The 15,027-nt window shown below is 42.5% G+C and overlaps 1 protein-coding gene across 1 annotated transcript in view; it reads right to left on the bottom strand.

Moving 5' to 3' along the window:
• Nucleotides 1-15,027, bottom strand: part of NCAPD2 (non-SMC condensin I complex subunit D2) — a 44,679-nt gene that overhangs the window by 18,141 nt on the left and 11,511 nt on the right. The window contains exons 11-22 of the mRNA XM_081945255.1: nt 14,698-14,770; nt 13,521-13,695; nt 10,515-10,642; nt 9,060-9,269; nt 7,961-8,135; nt 7,245-7,329; nt 6,342-6,475; nt 4,723-4,855; nt 2,575-2,659; nt 2,331-2,495; nt 1,968-2,185; nt 1,303-1,414 (exon numbers count right to left, since the gene is read on the bottom strand). Of these exons, the coding sequence (XP_081801381.1) occupies nt 1,303-1,414; nt 1,968-2,185; nt 2,331-2,495; nt 2,575-2,659; nt 4,723-4,855; nt 6,342-6,475; nt 7,245-7,329; nt 7,961-8,135; nt 9,060-9,269; nt 10,515-10,642; nt 13,521-13,695; nt 14,698-14,770 (1,693 nt within the window). The remainder of the gene's footprint in view (nt 1-1,302; nt 1,415-1,967; nt 2,186-2,330; nt 2,496-2,574; nt 2,660-4,722; nt 4,856-6,341; nt 6,476-7,244; nt 7,330-7,960; nt 8,136-9,059; nt 9,270-10,514; nt 10,643-13,520; nt 13,696-14,697; nt 14,771-15,027) is intronic.

Below are 15,027 nucleotides of genomic sequence, written 5' to 3'. Positions count from 1 at the left end.
GGCAGCTCCCTTGTGAACTGGCTCCCGAAGAGCCGGGCACAGCCTCAGGGGCAAAGCAGCCATGAGGTAACCATGCTCACGAGCAGACGCTCAGCAAATCCCCTCTCCAGCCAGGCACAGCACCATTCACTGACCTAGGGGGTATCCCTAAGGTGCCAAGCCATGTGACGCTCTGCCCGCCCCCCAGCTCCTGCAGCTTGGCACATTCGGGATACCCCCTAGGTCAGTGCATGGAGCTCTGCCCGGCTGGAGAGAGGAGCTGCGCGAGCGCCTGTTCCGCCCGCAGCCTCACCAAGCCCTTACTCAGCTCTCCCAGGGCACCGCCGCTGGCCGTTGCTGCCCACCACCGCCCCACTCTGAGCATAACTTCCAAACTCCAAAACTCGGGGCCGAGTCTTCCAGCAACGGCCGCTCTAGGAGTGCTCTCTATGGTGGGCTGGCTGCCGGACAGAGAGTCTTCCGGGCAGGGAGTCTTCGAGCAGCCAGTCCACCATAGAGAGCACTCCTAGAGCGGCCGAGTTTGGAAGTTATGCTTGGAGCGGGGCAGCGGAGGGCAGCATCGGCCAGTGGCAGTGCCATGGGAGAGCTGCGCAAGGGCTTGGTGAGGCTGCGGGTGGAACAGGCGCTCGCGCAGCTCCCCTCTCCAGCTGTGCAGAGAGCCATTCACTGGCATTTGGAAGGCGACAAGCCGCGTGAGCCGGCGAACAGGTGCTCACGCGGCTTGGCAATACCCCTAGGTCAGTGAATGGCGCTGTGCCTGGCTGCAAGGGGGGTTTGCTGGGTGGCTGCTCGTGAGCATGGTCACTTCATGGCTGTTGTGTTGCGTTGTTGTGACAACGCAACACAGCCATTCACCCATGAGGCTGTGCCCGGCTCTTTGGGAGCCTGCTCGCAAGAAAGCAGCTGCCTGGCAACCCCCCTCTTTAGCTGGGCACAGCGCTGCTCACCAACCTAGCGGTATCACGAAGGCGCCAAGCAACGCGATCACCTTTGCCTCCCCCCAGGTTGCCATGGCTTGACACCTTCGGGATACTGCTAGGTTGGTGAGCGGCGCTCTGCCTGGCCGGAGGTGGGGGGTTGTCCAGGGGGCTTATATGCGGGGGGGAGAGGGGGGGCTTATATTTTTGCCCACCAGAAAAATGTGGCATGGCTGTATTATGAGGACATGCCGTATTTTTGGGGAAGCACGATATATGTGGGTAGTTTGATTTCTTATCCAGTAGGCCACAAAAAACAATTACACAATTCATCAATAAGGAGGAGGGGGGGGGGGGGAGAAATCTACTCAGCTTCCATATTTACCATCCAAGAGTTCTGTCTCACAAATGGTACGGATGAGCTCCATTTCTGTATCTTCAGCAGAAGCCCCAACCAAGCCCAGGTCCTCCTCCATGGTGGTCTCATTCCCAGTACACTGTGCAGAAGAAAGAAATCACTGAAAGCTAGCAGTGTTCTGTCCCTCAATGGAGCAGGGAAGCCTCAGGAGTAAGAAAAGGTTGAAGGCACTCGTGATTTTTTTCCAATGTATACCATTGAAAAAAAGAGCCAAGCTGGCCCAGTGGTTAGTATGCAGTAATGCACGCTACTTCTGCTGACTGCCAACTGCTTGCAATTTGGCAGTTCGAATCTCACCAGGCTCAAGATTGAATCAGCCTTCCATTCTTCCGAGGTGGGTAAAACGAGGACCTCCCAGATTGTTGGGGACAATAGGCTGACTCTGTAAACAGCTTAGAGGGGGTTGTAAAGCACTAAGAAGCAGTATATAAGTCTAAGTGCTACTGCTATACCACTACTCCTCGCAATTAGTTGGGAACCTCTGCAGAAGGATATGCTCAGCAAAGATCCCTGTCCCAAATTATGGAAGTGTGTAGCATTTAATAATCAGATGAGTAAGATGTTCTGATGGCAAGCCATTGAAATAACCGAATACAAGTAGACATGGAAACAAGAAGAATTCCAGCCCTCACCTTGCTATTCTGGATTTTTGCAGAGCTGGCAGCCTGTTGCTTTGCGTCTTGTTCTTCCCCAAGGACACGGCGTCTGCGTAGCTCATTGCTTACAGACAACTCCAGGTGTACAAGCTGCTGCAAGGCCACATCTCCCGCAAGGGAGACCAAATGCGTTAACATAATGGTGTCAATCATGCTTGAATCACCAGCTGCTTCATCAGAAGAAGATCCAAACTCTGGAGAGCAGACAATTCTTTTTAATGGTACATTTATACTCTTTTCTTCTTTTTTCTTGCTGTCCTCTCTAGCGACGCCAAGTCACCTGCCTCAAGTATCCCAAGCAGACTGTAAAAGCAGAGAACATGCCTGTCTTCAACTCACCTGCCTCAGCTGCTGTGGTAAATTCCTGTAACTTTTCCAGGGCTTGTTGGCTACAACACTGCAAGATCTGAGCACATATTTCCTCGGGTCCTTCTGCCAACAGGTAGATAAGGGCAACTGCTCTCTCAGTGAAGGGAATCCAATGTGCACTTGAATGAGTAAAACCTAGGGGGAAAGGCCTACAATCAGACCAAATAACATGCGTGTAGCTATGCCTACCTTCCTCTCAGTTTCACCAACTCACCCACAGTTATGGCCTCATGCAGACGCTTGAAAAGTAAGTGTGACTGGGGAAATCGGAAGGGAGCAGTGCTTTTCCCAAGGTCAGACTGTTAGAAAAGAGAAAAATATTTGTCATAACTAGCACAACATTTTGGGTTTTCTTTACTGAAACCAAAGCTAATTTGTGCTTTCTTAGTTCATTTTGAGGTTCCTGTGTATTGAAAGACGCTCTATCACTAATTAGAGAAGATCCTATTTTAGAACTCATAGTTCTGCCATGTACACATGAACTTTTGGAAGAATATATATTATCCCATTTTTTAAAACTGACAAATGTAAAACTACAGACCAAGCCTGAAGGCAAGTACTATAAGAGTAGCCTGAAGTAATATCTTGTGCTGATCTTATCATTTTCATTAAATCAAAAGAAAGGGGAAATTATAAATAAGTTTTAGATTGTATGTGCCCACGTATTCTTAAAATTTTCTTCAAATTTTAATTGGGAAGGAAAATAAATAGGAAAGTCTGCCATTTCAAAGTTCAGACTATCATACTAATATGAAGTCTGGTCATCCTCAAAAGCTCTTTGTTTAGGATAATCTCAGAGCCATCTAACCTTCTTTTCAAACAAAATCCCTAAATGTCCCCCTTAAACATTCTGCCCCAAATGATTCCATTCTATCAAATGTCTTATTCCCCCCCTTCCTTACTAAAAATGTCAAAGGGAAGTATTTCCAACTCATTAAAGTATGTCCTCAAATCCAGTCAGCTATCCCAAAATGAATACAAACACTTTTGGCATGAAATATACCAATAAAAAAACTTTCCTCTACCCTGCTAGGTTCCCCTTTAATAAAAGGCCATTTTCTAGGCACAATTCTAGATCTAAATATAAATTATTATTTATATAATTCCTAAATATAAATTATTATTCAGAGAATCCTGCAGCACTCTTGTATTTTATACACTTATTGCATTTCATGCATGCTTTATTTTCTCTTCCTAATTAAATTGGTTGGCTTTTTACTTCTCTCTCTCTCTCTCTCTCTCTCTCTCTCACACACACACACACACACACACACACACAGAACTTGCTTTAGTTTTTTTGTCATAGGAGTGTGGCGGCTGATGAGGCTAGGACATTGGGCTGACGATTGACAGGCTCACATTCGAGATCCAGTTGCTGCTGCAGGACAGGGTGAGCTCCTGTCACATGCTCCACCTCCTGCTGACCTAGCAGTTTGAAAGCAGGCGACCACATGTAGATAGATGGATACCACTTGGGTGGGCAACTTAAAGGGGTCATGAAAGGAGCTCCCAACTGGGTGTCCCGTTTCTAGTGATGGTTCCGGCTGACCCTTTCACCAAGCGCTTTGATGCTTCCAACATGGAAGTATAGTATTGTGCTTTTATCTGCTTTTAGGGACATTAAATTTTCTTTATAGTACTATGGGATTCTTTACCCTGAATGTGGAAATTTATTGTAATGTTTACAACACATTTAACAGCTCCAAAGAAGATAAGCATATAGTGAAAACTGGTGCACTGAAACAAGCCATAAAACTATGTAATTAGTTAATATAACCTTGTATAAAACTGGCCCTGCATTTACAGCATAGGATTACTGTCACTGCGTTAAATTGTTTGCTAGCTTGAACTGAATAGCTGAACTGAAAGAGTTACTGCGCAGGTCATAAGCCTTATCTGACAATGATTTATTGCGCATGCTTAACATGTTTATTACTTCACACATTCCAGAGACTTCTCCCCTCTTGATCTTTGTCCGTCTGCCAGGAAGCTGGTAGACAAACTGTTTCTGCCAAAATGTAACAATTAGATAGATTTGTTTATTTCGTTGTTTTATTATTTTTGTATTAAAGCTTGTTTTTCATTAGAATATGTTTTCCGGGATTTTTATTTCTTTTTTTTCGCACCTTAAAGATAATGCTGTTTGGAAACGCCACAATCTAAGACCTCATTTAGTTCAGGGTGAAATATTTTCCTCTGACAATTACAAACTATAGTCACAGCAGTGTTCAAGGCAGATATCAGTGAATCCTACTGAACAAAGACTCTGCCCTTGAAGTTATGAAAAATTTGTGTTGTCAGTTACAATTATCAGTCCATGAGATAAATAAATGAAATAAAATATTATTCTCATCACTCTGACCTTCTGGCTATTGGCAATTTTGGAGATAGCATTGCACACTTCTTGGGCAAGATGATAATCTTTCTGGACTCTCTCATCCAATCCCACAGAGATTAATAGATCCAGGTTACTTCCCACGATCTCCGGCTTCCCTCTGTTGAGGGCAGAAAAATCCCTGATTAGATCCAAACATTATACTAGAAATCCCCAGTGACCTTAAGAAAGACCAAAGCAAAAACCTATAGTATTTGTCTTAAGCAAAACAATGGACCAATACTAATTTCTTACAATGAATTGTGCACAATTATAATGAATTATACATCAACTATTTACAGATAAGGTAAATCAAGGATTTCACTGAGTTGCTGAAATTAAGAACACAACATAAGGTAACTGACATGAAAAATGGTAACATTTGCATTAGCACATTATTATTAGGCTAATAATATCTTGTAAAGTTCTCAAGAAATGTTCAACAAGCTAGACCTTAGTGGCTGGGGGTGAGGCTAGAAGGTATCAAAGCCATTTAGTCCGAGACTAAAACTTGTCAAATTAAGCACAGAGTAAATCACTGAAACTTTAAATCTTTAGAAAACAGAAAAAAATTATGGAACAAAGTATCTAAGAACAAATGTCTTCATCACAGGGTCACAACATGCAACAAATAATATTGAGAATCTACTATCCTTTCTTGGGGAATTGAAAAAACCAAAAGGGAGAGGAAAATATTTCTCCTTCAAAAATAAAAGCAAAAAGAAGGGATAGCCAAGTACCAGTCAACATTATTTGATTGTTGGGCTAATGTATTTTGGAAAATACTCTAGTGACTGATTAATACACATGGAATGCTCTTGAGGAAGGAGTCTTTTTCAAAACATATCATATTGTTGAAATAAAATAACTGTGATAGGCACCTAAGCACCATTACCACATTTTTGAAGGGGGGGGGGGTTAATTTGTGCCTGCCCTCCCTCCAGAAAAACTGGCAGGTTGAGCTTCAGAAGGAAGGGGCAGATTGCACAGGATCAGAACTCATTAAGTACTTGACAGCAGAATGCTAAGATTCCACTACATCCGAAAGAACCTTTTAGAACTAATCCCAAACAGGAAAATCTTATTTACTAAGAGACATTTATCTTTTCTCATGTGTTTGCTTTTCAAAAAATACCAGTGATCTAATTTCCTTGTGATTTTCTCTTCCCACATATGTATCACCAGGTTGTAAACTCCTACTTAAATTGAAGGGTTGGGAGAGATCAACTACCCTGTTTCCCCAAAAATAAGACCTCCCCGGATAATAAGGCCAGTCGGGCTTTTGAGCGCATGTGCTAAAATAAGCCTTCCCCAAAAATATTGCAACACAGCAGCAGCCATGAGGTGACCATGATTACCGCCTCCTGCACCTCAAAAATAATAAGACCTCCACGAAAATAAGGTCAAGCGCTTATTTCAGAGGTCAAAAGAAAATAAGACCGTCTTATTTTCGGGAAACACGGTAGATACCAAGTAAGAAAACTTTCTTGAAGCTTCCCAGGGAGCAGCAGGGGTCTAGGTTCTTTAGAATATGTCGCATGCAAATACAATTATACTGAATCTTCTAAATATATAGAAACACTATATAGAAACAGCTAACAACTCACTGTGCCATCATTCCAAGAAGTATAATAGCAGCATGGCGTTCCAATTTTGAACATTGCAATTTCTCAGTAAATTGTTCCCAGAGCAGTTGAATCACAATAGGTTTTATTTCATCCTTTTGCACAAACTCTGATATCTAACAAACAACAAAGGTAGTCAGGAAATGAAACCAGGCAGTTTTTAAAGCTAGTATAACACTCAACCCCCATCCCCAAACTCAAACCTAAAGCTATCTCTGGCACTTTGCAGGCTCTCCTACTCTTTTTTCAAGGTAGCAAGGAGGTGGCATAAAAGGTATTGCACCAGAATTAGTAGGACTGAGCAGAAATTTGACTTTCTCCTCCTTTGTAGAGATTTACACAGAGCATACAGAGAACTTCATTCATATGTAGGATAAATTCATCCATTCAGGAGACGAAGGGATAGGAGTATACTGATAAGAACATATCAAGGGTTTACCAGAGAAGCAAATGTTTGCTCCCTCTTTTAAATGTTAATGTAGAACTGGGATTCTTAATTCTGAAATTAGAACAGGAGATGCAAATCCCAGATCAAATAAAGATTTCTCTATCTTATCATCCTGATCCAAAAAAATAGCTAATACGGTCTAATCACATTTTATATTCCAGTCTCATGTCTCCTTAAAACATTCTACTTACCATCATCAATTAAAGTAGCAATTTTCTGATTTAATTAACATATTAGAAAGGCCCTAGTGACATCTGTGTTTGTGTTAAGTACCTCAGGCATTGCAAAAATATAAAGATTAAGGTGATAAAATAAACATTTAGATAGATAATCCTAATGGCAGTTTGGGGGCAGAGATTATGCCTCCAATATTCTTCAAATGAAGAATATCCATCAAATGCAACTAGATGGCTTTTTATAAGATAATACACACTCACAATTTCTTCAAGGCACTTAACAGTCCCCAATGATGCATCAACTATTAGAAGAGAGAGTGAGTGAATCAAATTCTGGGCTTGAGTCCTGTGTAGAAAATAAGCAGGAATAGAGTTAATTCTATTAATTCTGTCATCATGGCATTCTACCCAAAAGTTACCAGGTTCATTCCTAGGTGTAAGGTATTTGGTTTGAATGCTTTGGTTTCACAGTCTATATCTGTGCAACATATTTTAAATGAGAAAGTCAGCCGAGATAAAGTTTAGATTTGACTATGCTAAATAGTAAGCTTTGTAGTTAAGATTCTGTACAGGTAGTTCTCAATTTACAACAGTTCATTTAGTGACAGCTCAAGGTTACACCACTGGGAAAAGTGACTTATGACCGTTTTTCACACATATGACCATTGCAGCATCCCCATGGTCATGTGATCAAAATTTAACTGATTCATATCTATGATGGTTGCAATGTCCAGTGGTCATGTGCTTATCTGACAAGCAAAGTCAATGGGGAAGTCAGTTTCATTTAACAACCATGTTATTAACTTAACATCCGCAGTGATCCATTCAACACCTGTGGCAAGAAAAGTCATAAAATGGGGCCAAAGTTCACTTAACAAATGTGAAATTTTGGGCTCAATTGTGGTCATAAGTCGAGGACTATCCATATAAATTTCCTGCCTTTCTGCTGCGATGGAGAGAAATGAGCCAAGCCAAACCTTTCAGAGCCCCCATTCTGGTTCAGATAGAGTCTCCTATAGGCATCCAACACGGCTTCTCTGACTCCAGGTTCCTTAGACCATATCAGGGGGAGCATGCGACGGACTCCAAACACAGCTTGAGGTACGCCAAACTGAGAAACTATAACAAAGAACTCAATAGCTTCTTGGGCCACTGAAAAGAAAGAATAGGAAGGAGAAGACTGATGATTGTAGTTTCAATTCAGACGTCAGGCCACTAATCTAAAGTTAGGATAACTATTTAATCTACCATGTTGGTCAGATATATGGTTGGGAATTGTGTAACTAAATTCTGGTGAATAGAATCAAGGAAGTATTTTTTCCTGTGTCATGAGCTGGGGGAACTAGGGATCCCTCTAGATTTCTAAAATTCTTTCAGAAATGTTCCAAATAACAAATACTCCAAGTTTTCAGGCCTAGATTATTCCAGATACGAAGCTGGTGTGTCTGGCAGCAGATTCCGACAGTGAGGAGGTTGGGGAGGAACATGGACCAGTCCTGGAGTCTGGGGAAGGCTCTGATGAGGGCTCTGTGTCAGAGGCAGAGAGGGGGCCAGAGCCATATGCCAGTTATCAGCTGCCTTCAGTGTCAGACATCAGTGAGGCAGATGAACAGCTGGAGTCTGTTCCCAGTGTGCGCATGCGCAGCAGAGTTGCCAGATGAAGGGAACAGCTAAAGAACAGGGGTCGACATGGGAGTAAGGCCACAGTGGATGATGAATGGCCCTCCCAGAGGAAATAAAAGAGGAGGGAAAGGGGAGTGGGGTTTGCAGGAGACAATCAGTTCGCTTAATTGGTTCGTAACTGTCTGAGACTCCTTGCCAAGTTTTGCAGATATCGACCTGTCAGCTCTCCAAGCCAGATAAGGTCTGTGACTGTAAATTCTCCCTTGAAAGACTTTGCTGGATGTGAATTAGCAGAATTCACAGTAAATTAATAAAAGGGGCTTTTGTTGGGACAAGGAGTTGCTTCATGCTCTTGGGAAGCCTAGGTCAGAACAGAAGCCTTAACCCAAACTTTATGGCACATAACCACATGGTAAACATAAAACAAAAGAAGAGAAGCATAATGATACCTACCAGATACTGATCTTTCATACATGAGCTTGGAGACTATGCTTAAGGCTTCAGTGACTTTTGCAGAAAAGTTGTAGGCATCCTGTAAGTATTGCACCAGCATCTCTTGCTTTACTAATGCTGCTGGCAGAGGCTCTTCCTCGGTTTGCTTTTCATCCCCTGTACTGTTAACATCATCTGTGGATTCTTGGACACCAACTGTAATTTTGGTATCTGCACAGCAGAAACAAGGACTGAATACATGAAATCCCACGTGTGACATAAAAGTCTATATTGCTATGGGTGAACTTTCACTCTCCTATTGCGATAAAATGTGAAGCTCTCTGAACTTGGTTGTTTGCTTGCAGACATTTCATTACCCAACTAGGTAAGATCATCAGGATGCACTGATAATCTGACTTAGTTGGGTAATGAACTTATCTGTAAGCAAAGAATCAAGCTAAGAGCACCAAAGACTTCACAGTTCAAGCCTCATCTGTGTATCTTCTCTTCTATTATCACAATAAAAATAGGTGAAATAAACTTGTTTCTCTAAAGGAGCATCTTTAGAGAAGAATGGAATGGAAGGGCTGTGCAAAATTTATCAGTCTAGGAATGCTCTTTTCTTTCAGTATTGGAAGTTTCCATGGTAAATATTTTAAACAAGACATACTGTATTTTTCGGAGTATGACACACTTTAGTTTTTGGGAAGGAAAATAACAAGAAATAAAATCTGCCTCTGCCTACCAGCATCCATGGTATTCAGCTGACACATGGTTACAAGGTCAGACAATGAATAGGCATAGCAACTAAGTCAGCCAGTTAGGGCTATTTGGACTCTGAAATTTGCTGTCTTAGCCGAGAACTGAAAGTGAAACGGCTTATGTTTTGCTTGTATTTACTGCCACCTTGGAAAACCTGCTTTTGGTAATGTATTGTATATTATTATTATTTTGAATCCTGCTGAATCTGTTACTGTGCTTTCTGAATGTGATTGCTGCTGCAAACTCTAACCAGCCAGGTCAGCTTCAGCACTTATTGCAGCCTGATTCAGTACAGCTAATTGGCGGGTGGATCAGATTGCCAGAATACCCCCAATTAGCTGTTCCAGACTGCAGGGATTGCCACAGACCATCTCTGCCTCACGTTTTTGGTCTCTGAGGTGAGTGGGTGGGGTTACATTCGGTATATAAGATGCACCCAAATTTTACCCTCTTTTGGGGGGGGGAGGTGCATCTTATGCTCCGAAAAATACGGTATATGAGGCATTCCAGATATAATGCTTGGGTCCAATAGAGAAGAGAAAGAAGGACAATTTAGCTCAGCAAACATCAGTGCATCTTTTTAAAAAAAGTTAATTTCCCTATCCACTTTGTACATAAAGAGAAGAGGCTATCAAACTAACAATCATTACTAGCAGTCTAACTGGAATCTTCTAGAATCAACGAAAGAGTAAATTAAGTAAATTAGATGATTACCAAGATATAATGTTCTCAACACATCCAGGATAGAGTTTTCCTCATCATCCTTGGTTTCTGGACTGCCGGAGAAGGGCTCCAATCCTTGGAATTGGCGCATACCTTCTCGTGTCAGACAGATGGCATTCCTACATTAGGAAATAAACACAATGAAGCCAAATTTCATTTAGCTATTTCTTACATATTCATCTAACCTTTGAAGCCTGTAGTGTACCTCAAAAGCATTCACCTAATAACTATACAGGTAGTCCTCACTTAATGACTCATTGTTTAGCAACTATTCAAAGTTACAATGGACTCAAAAGTTACTTACAACCTGATTCTACTTCCTGTTTCTGTGGACGACGGACATGCTGTCCGCCGCTCACCGTCCCGGTGGGCCCCTCCTGATCCACGGGGGGGGGGGGGGGGCACAGGATGCCTTGTAGGGGCGCCCTGCCGAGGGGGCGGCTTGCTGGAGCCCCCTGGAGCAGCGGCGGCTGCAGGGGGGCTGCCAGCTTTGCCCTAGGCACTGGGAGGCTTTTGGGGGGCGCGCCTGCCACGCGCGCTTTCGTACGGAGATCGGAAGAAAACACTCCACTTGAAGGCAACAGCAGAAATGCGGTGAGGGGGGAACCCCCCCCGGTGTCTTTCTTTTTACTTTCTTTGAACAACTAAGTAAATGAGGATTAGCAGTACCCTTAAGACTCTTTGATTTTTGCGAAGTGTTAAGATTGGAGAGGGGGGTTTGCTCTTCCCCCCCTTCTCGGAAAAGCGGCTCTACATGATATCTCTCTCTCTCGGAGGAGAGAGGGAGAATTGGGGGAAAAAAATCTTTGATATTCACTTTTTTCAAGCAATGGGGTAACGATCCTTTTTAACAATTGCGGAAGAAAGAAGTGAGCTGACCTAAAAAGCTATGAATGGAAACTTTCTAAATGACTGTTCTCCAATCCCTGGGGAGGGCTAAGCCAAAATGGTGTTTTTCCCCCCGTTTCTGTTCTTGTTACAAATGAACTGTCGTCTCTGAAAAAACTTTTTGGGCTGGAATTATAAAACCCGGGTGAACCCTAGAGGAATCTCCTTGTACAACTCTTCCTTGGATTGGGAAAAATTGAACTTAACCAGAGGGGAGCCGTATTGAAGATCGATATCCCACACTGGACTTTGCCCGTCTCTTGGCCCCCCCTGACGGCGCGCTCCTACAGACACCATCTTTTCTGCTTAGACCTATAACTTTTTTTGAACTTTGAAATGCCTGCAAAAAAGCCTCCACCCAAAGCAGCCTCGGCTTCATCTTCTGCTGTCTCAAGCCCGGTTCCCCCGCAAACGCAATTAACCTCTTTTTTGCAACCAAAAGCTCCCGAGGAGGAACAGCAGTCTCAAGAAACGTTCCACCAAATGTTTCAGACACACTTAAAGGGACAGGACGAAATAAAAAAGCAGCTGGCGGACTTAAAGGAAGAACTCAGACAGAATCAACAACAGACTTTACAAAATAGTCAAAAAATAAATGCTCTGGAGGAAGGTGCTGTGGGGGTGGGAGAAGAGATGAAGGCTTTACAAAAAAAATGTTGGGTTTGAGAGTTACATGGAAAAAATGGAATTTGAAAGGATGTCTTTTTTTCTTAGATTTCAAAATATACCTGAAATAGAGGGTGAAGACTTAAGAGAGACTATGATAACAATGTTAGCAGATTATATTAGAGATAGGCAGCAGCTAGGGTGGGATATTGACCTGATATATAGAATCAATTCAGCATATGCTAGAATACACAATGTTCCAAGGGAGGTACATGTTAAGATTTTTAGAAAGACCACAAGAGATGAGATTCTAGGAGTTCAAAGGGGGGAACCTCTAAGATATAAGGACAAAGAAATAACCATCCTGAAACAGATACCAAAAAGAATAAGAGATAAGAGGAAGAAATTCTTCTCTTCTAACCAAAAAGCTATATGAAAAAAATATCTGGTTTCGGTGGTTAATTCCAGAAAGCTTGTTGATTTTTTGGGAGGGGGGTAGAGTGAGAATTAACACAGTGGTGGAGGCAGAAGCCTTCATGGGAAAACATAAGGACCTCCTAGGTGAAACAAGAGACGGCACACAAGACATGAAGGGGGGAGGAGCCTTGGCTCAGCCAACAGACAGGGGAGAGGAGACAGCAATGAAACTTAGGTCACAGAAATGAATTAAAAACATATCGCAATTGCTAATATAATGAAATGTAGAAGTGATATAAAGTATGGTTGAAGATGTCAAAGAATTGAGTAAAATTGCTAATATGAATGTAACAATGATATTTTGATATATATAAAATATGAAAGAGATGCAAGATTCCGGGGAAGTACCACCTTCCGTATGATGTAGCTGTCAAAAAATTTTTTCCCACACTTATGTACCCTTTTCCCCAAAATATTTGAAAAAAACCAATAAAACTTTTGTTATATATATATAAAAAAAGTTACTTACAACCTGCCCTCAAATGCAGGAGTCTCCAACCTTGGCAACTTTACGACTTGTGAACTTCAACTCCCAGAATTCCTCAGCCAGCACTGGCTGAGGAATTCTGGGGGTTGAAGTTCACAAGTCGTAAAGTTGCCAAGGTTGGAGACCCCTGCTCAAATGTAGGGTTGGCTAAGCCCTCCTGCAGTCATATTATTGCATTTTGGGCACTTGGCTCCCATTATGACCAATTGCAGCATTCCGTGGTCATGTGACCATGATTTGCAACTCGTTTTTGCTGTTTTCCAGCAGAAAATGGGGGAAAAAAACCACCCATTGGATATGCTGGACTTGCTTAACAGCCATGCAGTTCACTTAACGGCTACAGTGACTCACTTAATGACTGTCACAAAAATGTAAAAATCAATTCAGGACACTTGGGGACCCATGCAATGACTGCAATGGCTTACGACTCAAACTCCAGCCTCAGTTGCGGTGGTAAGTCGAGAGCTACCTGTAACAAGCTCCAAATGTTCCCTGTTACATTCAGAGCAGAAGAATCCATATCCTGGCACTTTACTCACTTGTAATTGGATTTCCTCAGCAGCTGGACAACAGAGTTGATTAGCTGTGCTGGGTCATTTGTCTCAAGGTCATGTTCCTCCTCTGCCCACTGCTCTGAGTCTAGGCAATTCTTCAGGGTTGTCTGGAGCTCCGGTTGCATCGCTTCCCATTCCTCCTCAGGGGAGATCACGGCCTCTGTGAGGTGAATGGGAGAATCAGCTATAGTTTTCCATTCCTACTGTGACCATTAGTATTTATAATACAATAATACAATAGCAGAGTTGGAAGGGACCTTGGAGGTCTTCTAGTCCAACCCCCTGCCTAGGCAGGAAACCCTATACCATTTCAGACAAATGGCTATCCAACATCTTCTTAAAGACTTCCAGTGTTGGGGCATTCACGACTTCTGGAGGCAAGCTGTTCCACTGATTAATCGTTCTAACTGTCAGGAAATTTCTCCTCAGTTCTAAGTTGCTTCTCTCCTTGATTAGTTTCCACCCATTGCTTCTTGTTCTACCCTCAGGTACCTTGGAAAATAGTTTGACTCCCTCTTCTTTGTGGCAGCCCCTGAGATATTGGAACACTGCTATCATGTCTCCCCTAGTCCTTCTTTTCATTAAACTAGACATACCCTTTTCCTGCAACCGTTCTTCATATGTTTGTCTCCAGTCCCCTAATCATCTTTGTTGCTCTTCTTTGCACTCTTTCTAGAGTCTCCACATCTTTTCTACATCGTGGTGACCACAATGTATTTAGAGAATGAATGCTGGAGAATCAAGAAGGATGGTGTTGAAACAATCCCTATTTCACTGCTTTCAGGCTAAAATATTTGGTTTCTAAAGCTACCTGTTAAAAGTGACTGTGGACTTTGCTGTCACGGAGACAAACTGATTACCATGAAATATAGGTGCCAAGCAATCCTGAGGGAACAAAGAGGGACTTAGGATAGTAAGGCCATAAGGACTGGTGGTCCAAACATGGCTGTGAGGCATCCTTTTAGATAAAGCAGCTTTTGGAGATAGAACGACAGGAGGTTGCACTATCATGAATTCAATTAGTACCAGGGTAGGATTCTGCCTTTCCTGTTTCCTGCTACAACTCATTTTAACTTCGCAATTCTTCTTCCCCGCCCTTTTAAAACGACGTCTATTCTTATCCGTCTCCCCTAGAGCTATGACAAAGATGGAAGCACATTACCAATTGGGGTTCTGCATTTCTTCAGTTGTTGCTTCTCCTTTTCAAGAAGTTCAGTTAAGTCAGCGCAGCTCAACTGTAAATATGAGAGGTTTATATTAGCTTCGCTAATAATTCTATTTTCTCATGAGAGCTTACAGGATTTTTGGAGTATAAGACGCACCGGAATATAAGATGCACCAAGGTTTTGAAGAGGCAAATTAAAAAAAAATTGTTTGCACTCTGCAAACCTCTCAAAAACGGCCTGTTTTTTTCCCTTCAAAAACGGGCATGAATAGCCTTTAGGAGGCTTGTAGAGTGCTCCGGGGGGGAGGGGGGGGGAAGGAAATGAGC

The sequence above is a fragment of the Natrix helvetica genome (assembly GCF_964273705.1).
Source record: "Natrix helvetica genome assembly, chromosome: 2".
In the NCBI taxonomy this organism is placed as follows: Eukaryota; Metazoa; Chordata; class Lepidosauria; order Squamata; family Natricidae; genus Natrix; species Natrix helvetica.
Note: the sequence above shows the minus strand (reverse complement) of the source record. Positions and strands in the feature narration are given on the sequence as shown.